The following is a 26,302-nucleotide window of genomic DNA, read 5'->3' on the forward strand; positions in this document are numbered from 1 at the left end:
AAGTGTATATTCCCCTCTGATCCTTTGGCTATACACAAAGAGGGGTCATCCAACCTGAGGTGCTTAAAATGATTGGTAAAATTGCATGGGGAGCATCCTTCTCATTCTGTGACTTTCCATCACTCACAAAGAATCTCTAGCAACTTGAATTGGGTGAAAAAATGATTCTTTTGCTTATGTGACAGGGGAACCTGGAAGTCAAAACAGTCTCATAATTGTTGTGTTTCAAAAGCAAATATAATTGTCCTTTTGATTAGATATAGAAAGTTCCTTCTAAGGTAGCATTGACTACAGTGCTGTGTTTAGGGTATCTAATTCCAGTGTGCAGTAACTAAAGTGTGCTATTTATACTTTTGATTTCTTTTAATGAAAAAGAATTGAGTTTCCTGTCTCTAGAAGATTACTGTATGATAATATGAAAAGCTGTATTTAAAAAAAAAAAAAAACAACAAAAGCTACAACAACAACAACAACAAAACTCACCTGTTTTGCTCTTTGCTGTCTTTTGAGCTATTTTATTCCTATTCACCAGGACCTTTTTTGCTACAGAATTAAATTTTAACCCTGGGTTAGAATATCATCAGGTGTGTAAATATGTGTGTATGTGTGTGTGTGCATGTGTGAGTGTGTGTGTACGTATTAATATTTATAGATAGAGTACATAAGATGGCATACATGGCTAAATAGATTAGCAGCTGATTTTGTTTGCTTACTTCGCATTCCACGTCATGCTACTATAGTTCCCCCATTCCTTTTTTTTCTCTTTGGTAGAAAATACAGGGAAAAAGCCAATTTGTTTTATATACTGTGATTCATTTACACAGTCACATAAAGAAACTGTAAAATGGTAATTAATAGTGTAGAACCACATTTGTTTGCTGTGTTCACATCAGAACTTCATACTTGTGACAAATTAGCTGCCTGCTACTAATAGAAAGTGAATTCAGAGGGAATGGCAGGGCAGGATCACTGTTACCCATACTGTTAAATTTAAAATGTCTAGGATGTGAAGTGTTCCATGTGGTTGTTTTAATGCTGTCATTGTTGATTTATTTGTGAGGAATAGATGAGTTGTTTTTGAGTTATTCTTTAAGTAACTTCCCATAATCATACAAAAAGTCATTAGCCTTGGGGAACCTGACTCAAGCCAGCTTCCAGTCCTGTGCTGTAACCACATTACAACACTACTTGATGCTCACAAACAGGATCCTGTCTGTGCTATGTAACACCCAAGTCTTTGGCATTTCTCCTGATAATCTCACATTGAAAATTTGTGTAACTTGTTTTTCACATTTACTCTGTCATTTCTTTCTCCACTTCGAGAAATCTCCCCTTTATGAAACAGCTTTATTCTTACTATTTTTTGGTAGTAGCAGATTGTGCTTTAAAGGCTGAGATATTTCCTTTGCACATACTTTCAACTTCTTTGAATTCCCTTATACGCCTTTTATCAGATCACATGTTTCAAGAATAATATCCCAACCTAGTGCCGGTTTAGAAAGTATTTTTAATCTTCCAGATTGAAGAGCATTTATATGTGAACAGATGTAAAACATAATTTGCTCTGCATTATATAAGACATTACTCAAGAATGAAATAAAATTTATCTCTGATAAAACGCATTTCTGATGAATGCTGTTGAAGTACATATTTTCTTCAGCAGTTATTACATTGTAGTGCCTCAGATATCACATTTACCTACTTATATATTATAGATATATTCCAGGCTAAGAGAGATATTTAAAAACACTTCAAACTTCAGCTGAGGAAGAGTTTTTCAAAAAAGGAATGACGACTGATTAATTTTCTTCCACATAAGAATAGGTAGCTAAAATTCCACTCTTCTTCCACACAGTGGTTTGAAAAACTATTTATTTTAACATTTGTTATTCACTTGTCAGTGATACGAATGTAACTGCAGATGTTTAGATTTCAGAATGGTATAGTTCAACCAGCCATAGTTGGGTAACGAATAGTGGTGGCAGTTTTGTAGTTCACACTGATACGTAGTGGTAGCTACAATTTTCAGTCTGTGTTACCATGTGTAAACTAGTTTTTCAGGTTTTTTCCCCTGACTAATGGCTGTGGTATCTCTCCACAGTAACTTAATCAGAACTTTGCTTATCAAAGTGTTGGATTTGGATAAAGCAGAACCTATAATGTTCATTTAAATCTGTAATTTTTAGTTTTCTATAAAATATATTCAATATTAAGTTTGTAATTTTGTTAAGCAGAAGAGAAGATCACTATCTAGTTAGCAGTACATGGAAAGCCAGATTAGATCCTGTTACATTCCATGGCTGGGATTCTATCTCAGTTTATAATAAAGACCATTTTTTTTTCTTATCTCAATGCATTGTTTTTTTGCATAGCTAATATGTTTATTATGTGGTTTTGTTGAGGAAGGAAGCTTTATTATAAAAAATAAAGGAGTAAATGTTCAAGAATACCTTATGTCAACTAGACTATCCTACCTTTTTATAGTTATTTGATATCCTCTCATAGTATGTGCAGCACATAATTTTCAAAGGATGTGAAGTTTTCTGTCAGTGTTTCCCCTGACTAAAAACAAACAAGCCTCTGTTTTCTTTATACAAGCTCATTTCTTAGTGGTATGACCAGAGACGTTTTTTATGGGCTTGCACTGAAATACTCCAAAACTCTTTTTCCTTAAGTTCCTAGTCTGAAAAGACTCCGTGGTGACAGGTTGAAGTGGGTTGGGCTGTAATGATAGTGTCATGAAAATCTGGAGGGCTTTAAATCCTCCAGTCCCCTGAGCTTTTTGTGTTCCGAAATACTTGTTGAGCTCCAAAGAATAAAATACAGTGAAGAAATGTGTGTTCAGAGTGTTTGTCAGGTTCAATGAATAGTTGTCAGAGATGGAGACTCTAAAATGCAGAGCCAATTTGCGTGGAAAAGGATTTTGAAAATACTGGCAGCTGTCCTCCTTATCTGAATGTTTCCTTACTCTGAACTTTCAGAGGTGAGCCATGAATCAATTAACTTTTATCTTATTTGGTGCCTTATACCTTCCTCCTCTTCTGAAAGTCAAATCAAGACTGATTATTGAAAGATAGATATCATATGTTTAAATAGTTTGTTGCTGGGATGGAGAGAGATAGTTAATCGTGGAACATGTGTGTGTTCTCTTTCCATCCCTTGCCTGAAATACTGACCTGTTCCCATCCTAGAGAAAATCTAGTAAAATCTATTACCTAAAAAAGTCATGTTGTATATCAGAATAGTGTATAGCTCTTACATTTCTCTTGCTTATTCTTAGGGAGTCATCAAAAGATCCTTTACTGTCCAAGTGCTCAAGCACAGTTCATGCACACATGAAGTGGCATACAGCTATTCACAGAGGCATATTTCTTTGGCAGTTTGTTTCAATTTCTCCCTCTAATAGCGAGGGCATCATAAGGCAGAGAATTTGTCTTTACTAAGGTCTTGTAATGTAGGTCTTTGACAACTTTCTGGCTTGTTATTAGTGACGGACATTAACTTTTTAGAGAGAGATGAAAATCAGTCTGAATTGCTTTTTCTTTTGTGTGTGTGTGCTTGTGTTCTGTCTATCACGTAGACAAAAATGAAAAATACATTTCTAAAAGGCTGGCATGGTTGTCTGAATGGAAAAATTAACTAAGTTAAATGTAATCAGAATCATGAGAAATAACTTCTATGGTAGAAAGCATTAGCCAATTCCATTTAAGTTTCCAAAATCAACTGTTTTGAGGATAACAGATGCAACATCTTTCTTTTGCCTGGTAGTCACTTGAGCCCAAATCTTTGAATATCACTTTGAATGGCAATTACGAATTATAACAAAAAAAAAGCTTTTCTTCTTTCCATTTGTTTTCTTTCTTTCAGACTTCAGGTAGAGGACCCATTTGTAGAATGTCTCATAGCCAAACATTCTTTCATGTTTGTGTTCTGTAATACTGCATCACACTGACATTAACACAAAGGACAAGTGCTAAACCTTTTAGCTGAGTGTCTCTTCAAAGTGCTATTTAGTAGCCTGGGAACTTATTTCCCACCGATATATTCTGGCAAGGGATCCAGTGAAATGAAGCACTGACCCTTGAATTTTATCAGGATAGGCCTTTGTAGAAAGGCAGTCATGCTTTGTTCTAGGACTGCAGCAACTTTTTAAACAAGTGGTGTGCATTGCAAGCATCCAACCAATATAGGAAGTTGTCATCTTTTGAAATATAGGCATTCACAAAAAATGTTTGTTTGAAAACACCTTATGTGGTTAAGTCCTGTAATACGCTGCCTCCATAAACAGTAATTTGAAATTCTGAGGACTTCATTTTCCATGAGAGTTCTCGTAGCTTGAAAGAAAACCTAATCAAGCTCAAGCATCAGTTTCATCATATTTGTTTATCTAGTTAGTAATCATTATAGTGATTAATGAGAAGGCTTTTCTAATTTCACTTGCCGTATTCAGAGTCTGTTCCAAACTGCAGGCCTCAAGCAAAATCTAGGGCAGGGAAAATTAAAAGCAGCATAGAAAAAAACGTAATGTTTTATATGCAAGGTTTTACAAAGTCTTTCCTTTTGCAACATAATTGAAATATTACTTGAAGGACCCATAAAAGATAACATATTAAAACAAATTGAGTTGCATATATGATTAATTCTCACAGTGGGAAGCTGATTGTGAGATGTGGAATTTTATACATGGCTTGGAAATGAATAAAACAACTTTTAATTTTGTCATTTCCCATATAAATGTGGAATGCAATTAGTAGTAATCTTGGTAGAGAAGCAACAGTTTAACATAAAAATCTTCTAACAAAATACATTTATATCATTACTGCATTAAAGATGATGAAAAGGATTTTCCAATGCAGGAAGACTAGAGAAATATTCAGTGAAATTAATTTAACTTGCATATCTCAAAACTGTCCAAAGACCTAATTCACTATAGAGTGGACTTTTTTTTTCTGTCTGAAATTGACATGAAATTTCATACTGTTCTTTGATTCAATGAGTACATGTTATGATAGATCCACACCACATTTGGCTGTTTCTTACTGATACTAGAAGTACACCTAGCACTGCAACTACTTCCATTGGAGGTAGACTTTGGGGCAGTTTCAGGCTGCAGTTAATCCCATGTTACTGAAATTTGGTGCGTGGTCTGCAACCCCGCACCACGTCGTCTCTGTTTTATATATATAAACATAACATTGACCTCGGGGTTTGTTTGGTGACCTTGTGGAACCCTAACCTTGTGGTGGTGCTTAGGTGCTGTGAACTCCAGATAAATTGGAGAAGTTTCTTCCTTTCTTCTTCAGGCAGACTCAGCCTTCCACGTGTGGATTTTATCTGTCCCGTTTCTCTGCTGAAAAAACCTTTTTCCCTCCCATCTCATGCTCTTTTTAAGCTTTGTACCCAGGAGGGGTTTCTCACCAACACAACCTCCCTCTGGGAAGCTGCATCTTATCCATATATACTTCACCATGTAAGCAGTGGTTTGTTAGTGAAATGCCTACACTGGGGTGTTATGTTCAGGTATATTACATTTTAAAGACTGTAGTAATCTATGCTTTGTGATTACTGAATGATATACTACAGGCTTTGGAAAATAGTCTAATAATAGGTTAAATTGTTGCTGTATCAATTTCAACTAGACTAGCTTTCTCCAAATAAAGAAAATTTTGCTTGAAAATTCCACTTCGTATGAAAAATAAACTTAAAATTAGGTCTTGAAAAAATCTCTGATCAAGTTCTGCCATTAGTTGATGAACTGTGAACAGATTAATAGGATCTAATTCAAGAAGCTATACATATAACTGTGAAAACTTAATCCAGTTTTAAAATTCATCAGCACCCAGATAATCACTTTGGTTTTGTTAGTAAAGATTACACTTTCATCAAACATATATCTAACTTACCTGATAAATGTAATCGGCTCAGTCAAAACTCTGACAGGTTAGCACCAATTACCTTTAATTGCTTGGGTTTTTTTTTCCTCACTTTTTCCAAACCATGTTGTTCATGTTTTACATTACATGTTGTTGTAGTGTTTCTCATCAAAGTGTCTCAGAAGGTTAAGGGGAAAAAATTAGACTAATAATATGGAAATAAGGAATGACTCTACCCGAAACAAGTTGTACCAAGAGAAGGCAACTGTGATTCTTGTCTGCACTGTGGGCGTAATGTGTTTTTGAACACCCGTGTTCTCCAGATGTCTATGTAAGCAGTCTGTCACCCATCACCAGCGGAAGACTGCTTGTGTACACAACTGACCTCACCTAAAGTGCTTGCCATGTTGTTATCTACTTTTAGCCTTCAATTTTTAAGTTCTTTCTTTGTGGTTACCTAAGTCCTGAATTATCTTTCTGTCTTCATCTCATCAACTTCCCATCTCTTTTACTTTTTGGAATGAAACTTGTATCTTTTCTCCACAGCAACAGTCTGAATTTCCATGTCTGCTCCTTGTTAGTTATGTCACATTTCTGCTGTGGAGCTGCTTAGCTGCACAAGGATGAAGGCAAAATTTACTGATGAAAATCACCCTAGGAGGCTTGTTTTGCAGACAAAAATCACAGGAAGCAGAGACAGCTTTCCTATCATAGCGATCATATGGATCACAGCTGTAGAGGGCATGGATCAGAGCTAGCTGAGGCATCTTGCACTGCACAAAGGGTTTAAGCAACTACTGGAGGTTTTGTGTTCTCTTTCAGCTGTTTCTCAAGGTCATAGATTTGCAGCCCAAATCCCAAGCACAGGGCATAGTGCTGATGTGGAACTGTAGTCCAGCTGTTCTTAATGCTCCTAGAAAGACAGCAGGCTTGTAGGTTTAGCCCAAGACATGACTATGACATGTCTATACAGCTGCTTTGATTATACCTGGCTTACAGCCAGTCTTAGGCATGCCTGTGAATGGCAATATGAGCATTGGCATAGTCTCATCTTCATGTGAAACGTGGCGTATCTTGTGGCTGCCTAGGGTACTAACTGAGTGGAGATGTGCATGCCAACAACATGAGAATATTATGGGAGAATGCAGGACAAAAATTCTGTATATAACCTAGGAATTGTTTCAAAACCAAGAATTGGTGCCCAAGTCTTCTTTCTGTTGATGGGATCATGTTTCATCTTTGTGTGTCCCTGTTACATGTGTTTCCAGTAGCTAGTAAGCCAGTCATGAACAGGTTAAGATAACTGTGATAAAGATGTTAAAATATGTTCAAAGTAATATTGCAGTGTGGGAATAAATTCCTGTGGGGCACTAAATGGTGCAAGACATTGTGGATATTTGTGCCTTTTCTACCTGAGGATGAGCAAAGCCAATGTCTCTCTGTGCTTACGTGAAAAAATGTTTGTCTGACTCTAGGCATGGAACCCGTTGTGCTGGAGAAGTGGCAGCCACTGCAAACAACTCACACTGCACAGTGGGAATCGCCTTTAATGCCAAGATTGGAGGTATGTGAAACAGTCTCCCACCACAAAAAAAAAGAAACCAGAGACTTTTGTGCTAAATGCTACATTCTCATCTTCCTCAACAAGAGGTTTATACAGGTAATAACTGTGTTTAATCAGTAGTAAGAGTGATGGCTGAAGACCAGCACTGAAGGAGTTTGTCTGTGGTGACACTTCTCCAGTGCTCCCGGGAACACTGCCTCTCAGTAAACACAGTAACACAGAACGTGACATGTTCAGTGAAAACACAAAACCCAGAACTAGAACATTAATGTTTTCTTACAGATCCAGAGTTTTAAGTAATGAACTTGGAGAAATTAGAAGTTAATGTAGACATTAGGAATACTGCTTTGCATATTGATCTGAAAGAAAACACTGTGGAAACTTTGTTGTTTTGCTTGGCTTTGATTGAAGAGTTTATTTTAATCTCTGGATGTGATCAGATTATTGCCCAAAGTATGAGATTCAGTAATGCTTTGCTCTGTTCAGCCAAGAGGCTCCAGGTGATTTCTATCAGTTCTTAACCAATAGCAGCTCAGGAGTTTTGGCAGCTGGTCTTGGAAATGACTGTAAAGATGTCAACTTCATGTCTTTTAGGCTGTTGCCTGCCTGTGCCATATTTTAATGCTTCAGTTGAAGTTTCAGCCTTTTCCATTTTTTGATGGAAATATGGGATTGCTATATTGGCGTTCATTAAAATACCTGTAGTTCAAAATCATTAGCTGTCAGTTCTAAAATGGACCCTTTCTATGAAAACAGAAATACATTTGCACGTGCATATCATAGAAGATGGTTCAAAAATATGAGCAGACAGGGTAGGAGCTGTTACCACAATTAGCTGCTGTATCTTTTCCCTACTAGATCAGTACAAGTTTGATCCAAATCAAATGTGAACACAACTACATTTCAAATTAGCTAAAGGAGAGAGGTCATTCTGTTTTTCTGCTAGCTTTAAGAGGACAGACAGTATCTGACTCATCATAAAGCTAGAGTGGTGTAGATAAACAATTTGACTTCAGGCAAAGAGCCTGCCTGCACAAAGTTCCTGTGTCAGAAGGCTTTAAAATATTTGAGCTGGCCAAGTGAGTTTGTGGCAGATGAACAGATTGTCTCATGTGGGCAGGGCATTTGACCATGTATCAGCAGCTATGGACAAATTTACTGCTTCAAACCAGCATCTGAAGAGAGTTAGTGCAATTATATAAATAAAAGGTGGCTTGTGGAATTAAATTTTCATTTGTCAGTTGGATGTTGACACAACATGTAAAAGCCTAGTCACGTGCTTGGGAAGCTCTTCATTATTAACAGTGGCTTCTTAATGGGTTATTATTTATTCAGCACTAGGAATCTGCAGGAATTATATTTTTGAAAACAAGCAAACAAACAACAAACAAGCATATTAGCAGAATCACAGTTTTTTCTCAGTTTAGCATGAAAACTGATTCAGATGGACTTGGTATAGACACAATTTATGTTAAAAGCAAAGGCAGTATATGTGTGCCGTTTGCATAATGTGTTTATTTTGTACTAAGAATATAACTACATTCAAGAATTTTCACTGTTCTAGTTTACGTAATTATGATCTCTATTTGGCATAATGATTTTGTTGGACCATCACTATCAGCATTATTTAAGGAAAGCTGAAAAAACTAGAGACAGTGTGACCTTTTAACATCATTGGTATTTGAAAACAGGACCTCAACAGACAGTTTGCAGAAAGTCAGAGACCAAAGATTGCTCCAAGATACTGGAAAGGGGGGATGGTTTTTCCCTTCCACTAGGTGCTCGTATGTAGGAATTTTGCTGCTGACCTGTATTTGGCACACCTACCTCCCTTCACTCAGAAAAGCCATAAGCTACACATGTGAATATGCAGTGGTTGTGTTCTCTCTCTACAGGCCACATGGAGTGTAAAAATGTTGAATCATATTATGCTGAACTAGTATTCAGCTCACTTATTTCCCATGGATTTAAAGACCCTCCTTTGGCCTTTTTGGAGAAAAAAAACTAGGGTGAAGGTAAAGCCATTACTCTTTTCTTACAAAGAGGAACCCCTGCCAACAATGGTGTTGTATTTGCTCTGCCAAGATGAGTATTCTTTACTTTTAATCAAACTGGGAGTTGCTCTATCTCTGTATATTTAAGGAAGTAAGAAAATAAAGCAAAAGGAAAAATAAATCCTTCCCATCAATGTCCCATCAAATACTGTCAGCCAATTAGTGATCATTGTGATGGATGTCATTAACAAGTAAATCCACCAGTAATGCTCACTTTTCTTCTAAATATGTTTGTATTCTGTGACTCATTTTCACATATCTAAGAACCTCTAACCACTAGTTCTTCAAAAAGTCCAAGTCTTCTCCTACAGTAGTTTGATTTTGGACTTAATCTGCAGATACAAAAATCTGATTGAAAATGAAATATGGACCTTCAGTTCTTTTATAGCTTGTTGGATGTCTCTTGTACAAAAAAAAAATATGCAATATGCATGTAGTTTGTGCTTAGCTCAGCTTCAGGCCCCTTTCATTAAAATACAATGCCTTGTAAAGAAGGGGTAGTTTCTTTAATATATGACCCTCCATGGAAGTCATATATAGCAAGTTACCACCTGCAGAGCTTTTAAGACCTTTCATAGGAGGGGATGGTTATGCTGTTGTTACTGCAGCAGACTGGTTGTGGAGGTTGCAAAGCATCTGCAGAGATTTGGGTGCTTAGTTACTTGGCTGGACTGGAGTCCTGACAGGAAAACAGTTACACTGAGTTATGGCACAACAGATGTAGATTGTCTTCAGCTGACGAGGAATTAGTTCAGCTGTTTCTTTAAGCTTAAGTCAGATGCTGATTGAAGACAAACATTTTAAAAGAAAACCTTTCAGCTTTGTTTTGCATGTTTCCTGTGATTTGCTGAAAGTTTGTTCTGACTAAAATGCCGCTTACATTTTGGCACTTAATGCAGATATTGGAAAAAGTTTACAGAGCTCCGAAGTCTTAGGTAGAACAGTCTAGAAACACAGTCTGCTAATTGCCTTCTGGACAGCTTTTGTTGTGCTATCACCATATGCCAAATGCAGTTTGGAGGTTCTGTGATCGGCAAAATTAACTCCTCTAGACATTTGAAAAATAAAAGAAAAAAAGAAAAGAAGGGGAGAGAGAGAGAATGTGTCATTTTGTGCTTTTCTGTTGTAGCATTTTAAATAGTCACTGAGACATCCTTGATCAAAGTAATACTTGAAGTATGCCTGCCAAATGTAGGCAAAACAGAGCAATATGTGAGACGCAGCCTTGTCCATCATGGTTTAGATTTGACCACTTCACCATCAACTAGAAATCATGGTGTGAATTACTTAGATCCCATGGCAGTATCTGGAGCTATTGTACACTGGTTACATGCTGTATGCCTTAGGTTTGCTACTCAGTCACAGAAACATAAAGTGAAGCTTTATCTTTCTACTTTCAAATGCAGTGTACCTTTTGTTGTCTCTTTATTTTGAATGAAATATATTCTAAAGCCCTTGAAAGAAATAAGAACATAGCTTCCACTAATCATTAATTTTTTAAGATTATGCTTAGGAATTAAAATAAAACCTGAGATTCCCAACGTTTTTTTAATGGCTTTTTTATATAGTAAAGTTCATAGTGAGATCACTGTTTGGACCATTTTATTATCTCACAAAACATAGGCAGCTTGTGTGTGAACTTAGAAATATGATCACTTTTCATTTTTGAGTCAATTAGAATGAAGGAAAAAAAGACCATCAACAAAGCAGCCCCTATTCTTTTTTGTTAATTGAAAGTCAAGGTCTTTGTAAACACTGAAGTTGGTGCAGTCTGAACTCATGAGCAAAGTGGAATGTGTCTGTAATTAAAATATGTAAATGTCACTTATAAATAGCAGTGGACTTCTAAAGGGGGAAAAGCTTGAAACTAGTTAATTGTGGAAGTGATCATTACTCCAGCTACATGCTAATCATGATGTAATATTTCATATCCCTTTGATCAAACATCACACTAACTGTATGAAGGTTCTCTTTCTTGTGTAGGTTAAAGTTGATATTGATGGTTTTCTCAGTCAGAATTTAACTTCAGTCAAAATCTTTGTCAAAAGAAAAATTTGAAGGATCTTTTCAGTTTCCAAATTTAAACTTACCTTACTTAGTCTAGTGATCTTAAAGTATCATGATACTATTCACTTCAGAAGTGCTGGCACATTCACTTGTGAAAAGATTTTCAGGTAAAAAATTCAGATTGTACTGTACAAAACCTTCTTCACACAGGAAGATGTTCATAGTGTTCCAGTTTCAAGTGTAATAATCTGACTCGTACAGTATTTGTTAGTGGCATCCTGTGGTCACCATGCTGCTCTGTGTGGTTATCTGTTTGTACATTTGAGCTTTCTCAGCTTTTTCTTTGCCATCTGATACAGTGAAGGAATATTCCTATGTTTACCTGTCAGTGGATATCCTGTTCTTATATTTGTCAGCATACTTGGGACTATGAACATCTTCAATTAAGTGTTGCTGTTTCACTGCAGTATAAAAGGAGAAAGAGAAGCATATACTGTTTTCAGATGACATGTACAACCATTTCAATATTCAGGTTATTTTCTAAATTTTTTCAGCATAGAAATTTGTTGTTTAAGTTCAACGGTTATACATTGGCTAAGTGACTTGAAAACACTTTTCAAAAAAAAGAAGAAACCCTCTAAGACTACTACTCCCTTTCAGTATTTTTTCATATGAAAATTTTTTGCTGTTGGAGAAACATATCCAGAGAGGTTCTGTTTTCCGCATTAGAAATCTTAATCCAACGTCCCACACAGCCATTATCTCTAAAAAAAAAGAAAAAGAAAAGTGAAAAGAAAAAAAGTAAAAAGAAACTTTTTGTATTTGGTTGTCCTGTTGATTATATCTTTCATCCTGAAGGTGTGCGGATGCTGGATGGAGATGTCACAGACATGGTAGAAGCAAAGTCTCTGAGCCTTAATCCCCAGCACATCCACATCTACAGTGCTAGCTGGGGGCCTGATGACGATGGTAAAACTGTAGATGGACCTGCTTCTCTAGCACGTCAAGCCTTTGAGAACGGCATCCGAATGGTAGGTTGATATCAAAGTCTATCTCTTGGAACTCTTGTTATGTGAAAGTGGAAGGGTACATATGCCTGGTACATGCAAGCAGTCAGCATGGGGGAAAATAAAGGAAGATTCTAAAAGGAAAGAAGAAAAGCTCATTTTACATAAATCTAAAGATACAGTTTCGTTGTGTAGTGACCTCTATCACTATTTCCTGTCACATCAACTGGCTCTATTCATTGTTAACTGAAATACATAATCTTCTGTATCCTACCCTGAGGTAATGATGTAATTCTGCAGGAAAAAAAAAACACTAAAAAAGCTATTTTTCATATCAGTGCTAAGTCATCAAGTCTAAAGTGCAATTAAGTTTTAAAGAAAAAACTTGTTTTTTTCTTCTACCTTTATTTTGTTGCTTTATTTGACTTGATTTCTTAATGGAAGTTTGACTGTTTTAACAGGGAGTTGGGGGCTAGATTTTTTGTCTGGTCTCAGAGAGCTTATGCTTGTTTTATAATTTGTGTATGCATTTCTTAACAAGTTTGTAGTGTTACAGTGATAAAGCTCTCAGTCTTCAAAACTCCAAACACCTCTACATCCCTTACCCTAAATATATGTACCGTAAATTTAAGATCATTTCAACTTTCTGTAATAAGCAAGTGTCAAACAGATAATTCCTCCAGTGCTCACTATACAGGACTAGATGGAAATCATTTTAAAGCTTTGAATTTCAAGGTCAGAGCATTATTTTGAATGTACAGTAGACTTGCTGATTCAAAGATGAGTAAATCTAGGATCAAGGAAACAGTTATTTAAAGAGCCTGAAATAGTTGGAGCAAGGTGGAACTGGAACATGGTTAATGAAACATGCTTACTCTTTGCAGCAAGATTGGAAAATGTAGCTGTTATATAAATTAGCAAGAGTTTTTGACAAGCCCCTGCCCTCTCCTGTTCCAAATTTGAATAATATATGCTCAGCTACCTGAGCAATTACTGAAAAACTAAACTAATGACATGGTCCAAAATATTAAAAATATCTCCCATAAAGCTCACTACCATAAATACTTTATTAACAATGCAACAACGTACTACCACCTTCCTTTCATTAGGTTGTATGGTGACCAGTGTGTAGCTGCAGATTTATGCTTTTAATTGTACTGTGTGCACTGTATAAAGCTTAGTAAAGCAAAATACTCAAGCAAGTACTTGTCTTTGCAAGAAATTTTAGGGAGTTAGCAGTTAAATACATTTGAGGACACTGACAGAGTCTGTCTCCGGAGAGCTCTGCTGTATTTCATAATCATTATCAGAATAGTTATTGAAATGCTCTTAGAACAATATAACAAGAATGTGAGAAGTCCAAATACCTCTCCATTACTACTTCCCACACATCATCAATCCTCCTTTCAGCTGGAATGTCAGTTCTCCCTATCACTCCATTGCAGTTTATTACTGTTTGACAATGACCACTGAGAAGAAAAACAATGAAGTAATGAAGGGAGACTAAGGAAATTAAAGGATGCAGAAGAACATTGAAGAAATATATTGTTGAATTGCTGAAGCACACTAAACAAAATAAGTTTTATGTTTAAACAGACATGTGTTAGTTTAAATATATTTAAACCCTGGAAAGTTTAACCCAAATTTCTGTGTGCAGAGCACTCATAAGTTCATAAGTTCATAAGTTCATAAGGTTGGAAAGGACCTATAAGATCATCTAGTCCAACCATCCTCCTATCACTATCTCTACCCAACTACTAAATTAAGTCCTTTAGCACCTCATCTAAACGCTTCTTGAACAGCGCTAGGGATGGTGCCTCAACCACCTCCCTAGGCAGGCCATTCCAGTGCCTGACCACTCTTTCAGAAAAGAAATGCTTCCTCAGGTCTAATCTAAATCTTCCCCGGCGCAACTTGTGGCCATTCAACTCGTCATGACTCAACCATTTCCTCGCTGCAATTTAAACTCCTGATAAATTCAGTATAAGTGAAAATTGTAGATTAATTTCTAAAGAACCTAATAACATTGTTGTTTAATTGTTATTACTCTATCTGTAATTTGAGGGAATATCCCATGGATCATATTGCTAGTGCATTGTCCTGTATTTTTCATAGGTACAAAAATGTAGTGGAAATATACTATTTAATTTTTAAATTTGCATCATGCAGGGCTTTTCTTTTTCCGTTTTGTTTTTCTAGGAAACAGTAGAAGTCTTTTAAGATGCAAGTCAAATTATTGTTATGTTTGTGGTTTTGCTTCTATTTCATTAACTTCTTTTCCTGCCTGAAGTTGCTCATTCATAGCTGAATAAAAACATAGACTCACTGAATAGTTTGGGTTGGAAGAGATCTTAAAGACTGTCTAGTTTCAACCACCCTTGCTTATGGGCAGGAATACCTTCCATGAGACCAGATTGTCCAAAACCCCATCCAGCCTGGCCCTGGACACCTCCAGGGATGGAACATCCACAGATTCTCTGGGCTAACTGTTCCAGCGACTCACCACTCTTTGAGTGAAGAACTTCTTCCAACATAATCTGATATAAACCTACTCTTTTTTTGTTTGCAGCTGTTAGTACTACATTTTCTGACAAAGAGTCCCTCTCCAGCTTTCCTGTAGGCCCCTGTCAGGTACTGGAAGTCTGCTCTAACATCTCCCCAGAGCCATCTATTCTCTTGGCTGAAAAACTTGTCAACCTGTTTTCACAAGAGAGAAAAGGGCTCCAGCCCTTGATCATCTTCTCTTCCCTTGATAATCATTCTCTTGGAAAGAGTCCAGTGCAGGGCCACAAAAATGGTGAAGGGCCTGGAGGATCTCCCCTATGAAGAAAGGCTGAGTGAACTGGGTCTCTTTAGCCTTGAGAAAAGAGACTGAGAGGGGACCTGATCCAGGTTTATAAATATCTGAGGTGTGGGGGACAAAGGGGCGAGGCCAGACTCTTTTCAGCTGTGTATGGAGACAGGACAAAGGGGAACGGACAGAAACTGCAGCACAGGAGGTTCTGCACGAATGTGCACAAGAACTTCTTTACGGTGAGGGTGATGGAGCAGTGGCACAGGCTGCACAGGGGGGTTGTGGAGTCTCCTTCTCTGGAGATATTCAAGACCCGCCTGGACGCCTACCTGTGTGACCTGGTGTAGGGAACTGCTTTGGCAGGGGGTTGGACTCGATGATCTCTTGAGGTGATTCCACGATTCTGTGATCTACGTGGTCCTTTTCTGGAACAGCTTTAGCAGGTTCATGTCTTGTGATGGACATAGTACTCCAAGTGGGGCCTCAAGAGGGTAGAGCAAGGGGCTACTATCACCTCTCTTGCCCTGCTAGCCACACTTTTTTTGAGACAGCCCAGTATTTGATTAGCTTTCTGAGCTGTAAGAACATACTGCTGGCTCCTGTTCAGTTTTTCATCCTCCAGTAGTCCCAAGTTCTGCTCCTCAGGGCTGCTGTCTATCCACTCAGCACTCAGCCTGTATTTGTGTCTGTCTGTGACTGCCTTGACCCAGTTGCAGAACCTTGCACTTGGTCTTGTACTTCATAAGGTTTGTACAGACCCATCTTTCAGTCCTGTCAAGATTGCTCAGGATGGCATCGCTCTCTTTCAGTGTGTCAGCTCACCACTCAACTTGTCATCCAGAAAAAATCTGAAGTATTTCCATGTATTCATAAATTTTTTACAGTTTTCTTTGTGAAAGCCTCTTCATCTCTTCAAATGAAATAAATGTTCTCTTTAAAACTTCCACAGAACTAAGTTTTTTTGGAAAATCATAGCGATAAGGAAAACAAAATCTTCAATTTTCATTCTTTGAAATGTAAATATACCACAAGCTTATAAATTTCAAATCTGTAATAGGCTTATTTTTTGCACCAAAAATTACATCCGGATGAACTTGTTCCTATTCTCTTCAAACAAGCATGCTTTTCAGTGATCTTTCCGTATTTCTTTACACAGTCCTAAGATGTATCATTTTAAAAGATGAGGCAAATGAGCAAAGAGAGGGCAAATTGTACCTTTGCCTGTTAGTCTGAAAATCAGGTTATTATCCAAGGTAAAGATCAGGTACTCTCCAAACACATTTCCCTAAACAGTAAGTGTGCAAATAAAAAGAAACAGACAAAAATGCATATTACACTGTGTACTGCTCTTGACCTTTCTCTTTTGGAAATATTGATAACAATATTACATGCATGGTCTGTGTTGTAAAGTAACACTGTTACAGGAAAAATTGTAAAGATCTTTTATCAGGTCTACGCAAAGGTTCATGACTAATACTATTCATTTATTGTGTGTATGCAAACACAACTGGATATTCTTCTAAAACCAGAACAGAAAGAGAAAAGTCAGGATTTTTTAAAAGAATTTGAAAAATAAATTATATTTTGTTATATTTTATTAATTAGGAAAATGAAAGGTGATGCTGATAATAACTTTGATTAATTGAAATGCATGATTTTTTTATTATATCAAGTAATTCAAAATGATTGGACACAACAGCCACAGCTTCTTACTGTTTGCTGGGAGACTGGGACCCGTGAAAAAAACCATATAGTCTGTCTTTAGCACATGTTATTCCAATTAACAGCTCATGTAAGGTTTTTAGGACTATTATTATTTTTAAATTTACTGACCTAATATGCTTACTTCTTCCAAATCCTTCACAAAATAACAAAGATAAATGACTGTACAGTTTTTCTGTAGAATTCCACAGAGACAGCACATGCCACAAATTGAAATAGACAAATCCGTTTAAAGAAAGGATACTGGGTAGTAACTGAGTTTATGAAATGGAAACCTAAACCATAAATTAAATATACTTTCAAAATTATTTTTAGAATCCAGTTAAAAGAAGAGGAAGCCAATTTTTAAACCTATCTTGAGTACCATTACTTTCTGTCAACTATAGAGTATTTTGTTTAATTATCAAATTTGCATACAAGAGTTCAAAGAGGAACCTTGGAAACTTTGCTATCAAACAATTTCTGTGCAAATATGAAAGCTCCCTTTATATTATGCTTCCAGTTGACAAAGCTCTTCACTTGGAAATGGTGTACTCATAAGGGTGGAAATTTCTGGAAGCTTGTGTAATAGATACTAATGCAGATGAAGTTGTAGATATAATAATTACAAAAATAATTTCCTTATAAACATGCAGAGCAGCATAATGAAGAGCAATATTTCCAAAATAACATATTCAAGGAAAAAATAGATAGACAGTATCACATCTCATCCTGTGTTAAGAACAAACAGGCATAACATGGAGAAAATGATTGTGGCCAAATCATGTGACAAGATTTTGCTGGTTCCAGGACAAAAGGGAGAATACAAATGTTCTCTCTTTATTCCAAAAGGTAAAAGTGAAGTAACTGTGAATTTTAAACATCAGCCTGAAAATCACCATCTATAAACACAATGCTGTAAGCACTGCAGAGACATATTCTCTGATTCATGACTCTGGAATACAGGATTGGAATTGGTTCATTTATGTTCATAGAAATAAGCCTTCTCATTTAGAGCAGTCTCAGTGTCACTGAGAGAGTAATACATTTCAGATATTCTGACTCGTTCTCTCACTGCTGTTTGACAAAGACCTCATAGTCAAGTTTCTGGAAAATGAGATCCCTTTCTTACGTTTATGAGGAACTGTTCTCCCAACATCTCACCAACTGCATGCTTAACATTATTTTTTGTGCAGTAGTCATAAACTAGTCCAAATCAATGGCAGGGAATCCTTAATACAACTTATGAAGGCGGACAGGCAGTGAAATCTACATGGGAAGTTTTGGCTTTCTGCCTGCATCAGCGCAGGGTTTTCATCTTATTGCCACAACACCATTCTGTTTAGCAGGCTGGACGCAAGCCAAAATGTTTGACGGACATTAATGATCAGATGCTGTGTGGCTGAACCTCTTGTGAGAACTCGGCTTGGTGCCTTCCTTCCCATCATCACTGCCCCTTCTTATCTCTCTCGCTTCACCAACTTTGGCTGCAGTTTGTGTTCAAAGTGTTTTCAGGGAGCAGAAGGCTCTTTTACAATTGCTAATCAAGCCTCCTACCCTGATGCGAGGGAGAGAAAGTGAAGGAAATGGAACAGAAGGGGAGGCAAAAGAGAAAAGAAAGAAAAGTTCACATTTTTAGTATTATTGCTGCTTCTACTAAATGCTTTCACTCCAAAATTGACGAAGATTGATCACAATTTGTAAGTGTCCAGTACAAGGTTTACTGCCTGTGCTGTGCCATGTATATTCTTCTCAAATTTATTTGAAAATGATATAGGCTTCTCCATACTTCATGTCTTCCCATCATTCTGAATAGAATGCATTGTACATGCAAAGTAGTTAGTTTATTCAGATTTGCTACAGCACTGAGCTATAAAAATCAAAGACAGTAACTTCTCCAAATACAACTCTAGTCAAGTGTCTCAAAATAATTCCCAAGTGGCTGTCATTTTATACACTGAAATACTGTGCTGCACAGAGACTAATACTGTGTTTTTTAAACTATGTATTGTGTTTGATAACCCTATATATCTGTAGTTCGTGATTGATTGAACAGATAACTGTGTATGTTAAACTCAGATCATACACAAATAACTTGCATGTATAAGAGCTCCTCCACAGTTCTAATTAATATGCCAAAACCAACTTGCTGTACATTAAGTCAGAATTAATGCTGTGCTTGGGTTAGGGACACAGAAGATGTATCCAGTATGCTTATGTAACCTGATGTTAGGTCCTGGCATTTATCAATTATGTGTACTGCATATATACTATGCATATATGCACTGTGTATGGCTATAGTATCTATGATGCATCATGTGATATTGTACTTACTTTGACATACGAAGTTAAACTTTGGGTGCCTTTGTACTGTAGGTGGGGATTGACTTTATAGGAAAAGTGGATAAGTCATGTTCAGTTTTAATATTGTAATTCCGCTTTCTGATATCATGAGACATTGTACTGTTGGCTAGGAATACTCATAGCTCTAACTAAAGAAAAGACAGTTATGAGACCTAGCCTTCATAGTAAGCCAGATCTGCAAAATTTCATCAAATTATTATTGCATCAACATCCCTATTTTCTTGATTCATCTTTTATTTGAGGAATTTTGTACATGTTTTGATAAGTGCTTGCCTTGTTTGAAACCTGTTATGTCCACGTGGAGCTGTGGAAATCACTAACTTCCTTCACTATTAAAAATTGGAATATCATTGCTCATTTAAGTTTGTTAGTTTCCTTTCCACTGCACAATACCATTTCTTATATATTTATTGTGCATCTTACGGTGTTAAAAATCTCCACCTGTAAGTAATTACAGACTTTGGCCAAGTGATCTCTCAAATAAATTAAATTGGAACATAGGGACATAAGGCAGGAAATGACCATGTAAGTCATCCAGTACAGTTCTCTGCTATCGCAGGCATCTTGTCTTGTAAATATGTTCAGCAATTTCTATTTTAAAATGAATTAGAAAAAATTTTACCCCTATTTTTTCTGGGAGAGTTTTTCACAGCCATGACTAATCTATTTTTTAGAGATTTTCTTCTAAGTTGTAGCCAGATTTACTCACATGCAGTATTTGCCCATTTGCTGCTGTGCCAAAACTGTGCTTCAGCTTAAATAGCTTTTCTCATACCTTTTTTTAATTCTGATATATTTATTGACCACAGTCATATCCTCTCTCAGCCTTCATTTTGCTGCGCTGCACGAACCACTCTCACTTTTACAATCTAAGGTGTCCATCTCTGATTAGCATAGTGATCCTTCACTCCACATATTTCCACTTGAATTCTTCTCTTGAATGCAGACAATAGTAATTAAGTAGATTCATTCACATTTTTTATTAATCTCCAAATTACCTAATATCTTTTTTACGTCATTAGAATATTTCCTCAACCTCCATGAGTTCTCCAGCACAGCCCATTCAATGCAGCCATTTCCACCTCCACTGTGCTGTTACATTAAACTTCATTTTCATTTATTTCATTATTGATTTTTTGAGGCTCCATTACATGTTTTGTGGAAACCAGATAGGCTGTTTCTAATTCATTATCTGCATGAAGTAATCTAACAGATATATCTGGATTTCTAAACTAAGAGAATGCTGCTTTTTATCTGATATCCATTGACTCTGTTCTTCAAAATCTTTTCTAAATGTTCAGTTCCTTTCTGCTATTCAGGATTTCCAAACCACAGTTCATTCCTATAGTTCTTTTTTGAAACTTTTTCTCCTTCCCAGTATAACATTTTAAAGTGTGTATTACCAGAATAGGGTCAGAAGTTGTAGCTCTCTTTATGCAGGGGTAGTACTGTTTCCCTGTTTCCTTCACATGCTCATATTCATTCTGCTTAGAGATCCAACAATCAGACTAAGCTTTAGGGAAGCTCATAGCCAGTTGGTTGTCTGCCATGACCCTAAGCTCCCTTTCAGAGTCACTGCTTTCCAAGAATTTGTCCATCGTGTACGTGTTACCTACAGACTTCATTTAATTGCATGTGGTTCATATGTATATGTTAGTGTACTTCAGTGCTTTTGCAAGCATGCTTTATACTTGATTTGATTAAGTTTTCTCCAAACTGAGATTGCCCAGCAAAATCAGGTTAATTGGCAAGCTCTGCACATCATTAAGCTAATTATAATTCTTTGATCTAGTTAGTTTGCACCTAGTTGGCAACTTCCAGCGTTCAGTCAAAGTAGAGTTAGGGATACTACTTTCAGTAATACTACTCAGTAATACCTTGACAAATTATGATATTATTCATTTTATTTTCATTTGGAAATATATAAACAAAACTAATCTTAAAATTCCTCTCCTTTGCTTTGTGTAGGAAGTGAGCTTTTTTTACGGATAGTCAATGTGTGTAATAAAAAAAAAAAAAAAAAGGAATATGCAAAAAAAGAAATAATATACCAGAAATGTTCTTACATTACATTCACTGGAATATACATGTCCTAAAGGGCAGGAAAATTTGGAATGAAAGTTACAGGAAAATATACCTCAAAATGTCCAGTTTCCTTACAATGTCACAAAGTGTACTGGAAACCAAAACTGTTTAGTTACCTCATCCATTCTCACACATGTATGGAAACTGTTATAGCAAGCCAGAATAGCATTACTGCTTCTGGACTAGTTGTGCAAACTGGCCTCTGATTTTGCATGCCCTACCTGAAACAGGTAATAAAGCTGAACATGAAAACCCACACCATTCACAATGTGAGACAGATTATAATTTGAAATGCCAATACTCAAAAGCAGCTTTGGCAAAGTGAATCTCTTTCCATACACTTAAGTATGTGCATTTTGAAGAGTGCATTTATGAAACGTTAAAATAGTGATCTTGTGTGGGCAGGTGGTTTATTCCTTTTCCTCACTTACTTCTAAGGACAACAGCAAAATCTATGCAATTCTGTGTGTCATGTGGGAAAACCCAGATATTTTGTGTATATGTGTGTAGAATTTGATGTAAGTTTAAGGCAAAAAACCATAAGGACCGTAACTAAGCTTTCTTCTTTCTAAACAAATGGTTCTGGGAAACAAGCTGCACAAAACCATTACTATAGTGCTCAGTCTGCAGAGGGAGGCGTGATGCAGCCTTATTTTCTGTTCACCCACTGAAAAGAAGTGAATTTCCAAAAAATACCTCAGAACATCAGTAGATGTCTTGATAGCCTGAAATCTTCTATAAGGGAGAGGTGAAGTAACAAGTGAAACAACAGTGATGTGGGTCTGTTAGGCATAGCCTCCTTTCTGGAGAGTGCCATCAAATGGCGGTGTAAAGGTAGCAAAAACTGCCTGAGCCATCTCCATGACTGAGTGTTTTCCTGTGAGAACTAGCCCTTAGCCAGCTGTAACATGGTTATCTTCCCTACATGTTGCCTGTTCTTTGCCTTTACATTTAGGGACAATTCTCCCTGTTTTTAACTAGAGACTCCTTGTATACCAGAAATTGTGGAAAACTGAGCTCATGTTTTGTCACAGGTGTTTACTGTATGCAAGTTGCTTTACCACAGGTAAGTACATTAGCAACAACAATAGTAATAATAAGGAGAGATAGCTTAAACCAGAACTGCAATTCATGCAGCCTTGTAGCTGGCTCTATTTTGTTTAGGAAAATGGGAAATTCATTCCAACATTCCACAGGTTCAGATTTCAGGTTTCAGCCAACACTCCTTTTGGTTGCACTTTAAGCACTAATTATAGCTCTGTGGGGAATAACTTGGAGCTGTTTAAGCTGTTGTTCTAGTGAAGAATAAAATAAAAAATCCATGACATGCAAGAATACATGCTGCAATGTTCCACTGATATATCCCAATAATTACTGTGTTAATGCATAGATGCTTGAGGTTATTCAATACATTCTCTTTAACGCACACAGTTGAAGTGTTTTTGTGCTTCAGTGTTGTAAGTGTCAAATCATGCTAGCTGATAAAATACATTTTGTTGTGATTTTTTTTCCTTTTTCTCTATGAAAAAGTTGGTTTAGAAGTATCCAAGAGCTTTAATTGCATTAGGAGCAGCTTACCTTTCCAACAACTTAGTTAATTGTTTCTTGTTATAAGTGATAGACTTTTGTGTGATAAACGTATTGTGCGTATGCTTGTTCCAGCACTAGGAAATTCTTTCTTGACTTTCTAGTTACACTAACAGTAAAACAAGATTCTATTACACAAACGTGGGACATAGTTTTTAAGTATTTCCTGAAACATACATCTTTTGTACACTTGTTATGTTTATTAAGTATATGCATACTTGTTAGGTTTATCACTCATTTTTTCATAGAGGGTATAGGAATACATTTTGAATGAATTGATACCCACATGTGAATTTCCCTGAAAGCATGCATTCCTCAACAGAATTCATAGCCTCCAGTTTTTCTCCTTTTGTTTATGATTTTTTTTTCCTTTTGATAGTCAGAGAGGCTATTAGATAGAATGGAATAATAAAAAATCTGTTTGACTGTCTTTTGATAGGGCTTCAAAGTTTTTGCCTACGCCTCTCAGCTTGCTGTTATCTCTATTGGAGAAATGCCTGCTTTAGAGTGAGAGTGCTTCGCAGACAGAAGAGCCAGATACTTTTTAAGTGTGGTATGCCTGACTGTATTTTTCATTTCTAAATTAGAGGTTAAGTGCACTGGTAGAAACTCAGCAGGAGCTGGGAGATGCTGCTTCTCAACAGAAAAATGTTGCCAGTCAGCGGATTGGCAGCACTTTGACTCTACGCAGGGCAGCAGGAAGATCTTGTCTCCTACAAGTGCATTTCTCAGGATGCTGTGTTCTGTGGTGCCTATTTGGTAATTGCACTCAAAATCATGCCTGCATGCTTGTTTGTTTTCAGCTCCCTAGAGAACTGACCTGTGTTCTAGAACTTCAGTTACAAGCATTTCCACTTAAGTAATTCATTTTTAAGGAAGAGTTCTTACCATGGGTTTACTTTTTCCTGCTTCCACAACAGGATCAATCTCACTGCCCAGCAGTAATTTTTGTTATTGGAAGCATTAAGTAATTGTAGAACAATATTACTGAGAAGAGAGGAAATTAAATGTTTAGATTCTAGCCATGGATAGGGTTCTCTTTTTTTTTTTTTTTTTATTTGCATATGTGTTTTGTGCTTGTGAGTGTGGGTTTTCTAGCATACTGCTGCCAATTTACCTCTCACTGGCTGCAGGCTCTGTACCTCTAATTACTCTGCGTTCAACAGTTCTGTCCTCTACATTTCCTTCTCCTTCTAATTTACCGTCCTGTCCCTTGGTAAATTTGATTGCTTCCATGAAGACAGCAAAACTTACCATAAAACAGGGTGGGCTGATGGAGCATTCAGTTCCTTTTTCTACATCGTGGGCAGGAAGGCATCAGGATTCGAAAGATGGATTAAGGCAGCTTGACTTGTAAAGCAGTGAATGAATGTCCAGTCTAAACTTTGTAAAACAGCATGAATAAATCTTGCTCTACTGGCTCAAACTGCAGCTTGTAGATGGAAACTGTTTTTATTAGATGGAAGCATGTTGGAAGCAACTTGCAAGTATGTGGCCTGCTGGTTGTCCTTAGACTGAAGTGTGAAGGCCTCTAGCTTGCGATGGTACATGCCAGTACCAGTAAGGCATTCAGTCAGAGAGATGTGTTTTATAGGTATACACACTTACATATACAAACACACGCACTTGGAGCAGTGGATGTTCTTTTAATAATGTTAGGAAATTCTGCAGATGTCATTACAAAAATGTTCATTCTGGCTCTGGTTCTTGGCAGACTAACCCTCCCATGCTGTTGAATTGGAAAAAAAAAAAAAAAAAAAAGGAAAAAAAAAACAGGTTTTACATCACTTACCCCCTTGCAACTTGCTGACCAAGAAAAAGGAGGTACTAGCAGAAAAAAAAAGGAATGCCCCACAGTTCTTGTTTTGTGCTTTTACAGGTGCAGTTTTTGCCTTGAGCTCTTTTTATCAGTGACATGAATCCATTTCATTTACAGTCAGCTGCGTGTGGAGAGCACTAACATTGCCCGGGAAATGTGCTAGAAAAGTATTGACCTGCTGAGTCAGTAGGTCAGTAGCAAGTTTTAGATGTCAGTGAAACACTTCATTTCAAAATGGAGCATGTGATTTTTATTTTTATTATTTTTTTAGTCATCTGGCATTTTAAGCAATGTAAGAGAGCAGACAAAAAACAAAAGGAGACCATTTCATAATGGTCTGGTTCACTGAAAAGCCTTGCAGAGAGATCTGTAAGAGGAAGTTGGTAGCTACCATTGCAAAGTATAGAGCATACACAACACGGCCTAAGGGGAGAGGCAGTGCATTTTTAACAACATGGGACAAGAATTCTGCTCTGCACCCTTTTCCACCCTGGTCCATACCTCTGCTGTAATCCTCTTAACTGTTTTAGTTTCATCCAAGCTGTATCCACATGGTCTGTAAATGCACCTTTGCTTTTCAGTAATAAATGACACATGGCTTCTTTGGCAGCTTAAGGCTTGACTTTTCATCTTGACACCCTTGGGCATCTGGCAGATGACAGATGATAGATTTAGACAAACAGTAAAAGCTGCAGAGTGCCTTCCATGTATGTTTATCTTAACTTTGTAACACAGTCCAAATGTTACTTAACTTCATGTATTGAAAGGAGACCAATCGGGAAAGGCATTCACATACAGTAGGACAGCTGATGTTGCTGCTCTAATTACTTGTTTGGTATAGTTACTAGCAAGTTTATAATTTCCTGAGCTTGACTGGATCTATTGAAGTAAAGTGGGGTGTTTGGGAACGTGGAGAAGGAGGAGACCAAAAGTAGTTTAACAATAGACAGTAAATGTAAACCAGAACTTATTTACTTGATACGTTATTTTGGTCAGGTTGAATTTAGTTTTGAGGCAGCTGCCATTTGCTTTGCCAAATACCTTTTAAGAGCGAGATACTTAGCACATTTTCTAGTCCGTAGGTAATGCTGTTTTCTGTGTAAAGATGAGTTCTTAAGTGCTAAGTATTGCAGTGTGCTAGGGAGTGGCAATTCTTTCTTTCTGTGTATTAGTAAATACTGTTTTTCATTAGTCAGCACACCTGGTACTTACTTTTTTATTGCAATGGCAGAGGTGTTAATATGTTTACGGAAGACATTAGTTTGTAAAAAATATGTGTTATTAATTGTTTGCACGAAACTGAGCATATAAATATGAATTGGTGCAAATGGCTGTTATTTTCAAAGCAATCATTACTATTAAAATTTAAACTGTTGTATATTGTTTCAAAATACTGCACTGCAGAATTTCTGGCATCCATGGGCATATTTGCAATCGGACTATGTTT

The 26,302-nt window shown here is 36.8% G+C and overlaps 1 protein-coding gene across 3 annotated transcripts in view; it reads left to right on the top strand.

Moving 5' to 3' along the window:
• The window catches only part of PCSK5 (proprotein convertase subtilisin/kexin type 5), a 265,589-nt gene that overhangs the window by 93,850 nt on the left and 145,437 nt on the right, over positions 1-26,302 (top strand). For all 3 annotated transcript variants that reach the window (XM_065745519.1, XM_065745517.1, XM_065745518.1), the window contains exons 6-7: positions 7,349-7,437; positions 12,357-12,529. In XM_065745519.1, the coding sequence (XP_065601591.1) occupies positions 7,349-7,437; positions 12,357-12,529 (262 nt within the window). The remainder of the gene's footprint in view (positions 1-7,348; positions 7,438-12,356; positions 12,530-26,302) is intronic.

Source organism: Cyrtonyx montezumae, unplaced genomic scaffold (genome assembly GCF_038088225.1).
Source record: "Cyrtonyx montezumae isolate F1298 unplaced genomic scaffold, pur_monq_1.0 scaffold_36, whole genome shotgun sequence".
NCBI lineage: Eukaryota > Metazoa > Chordata > Aves > Galliformes > Odontophoridae > Cyrtonyx > Cyrtonyx montezumae.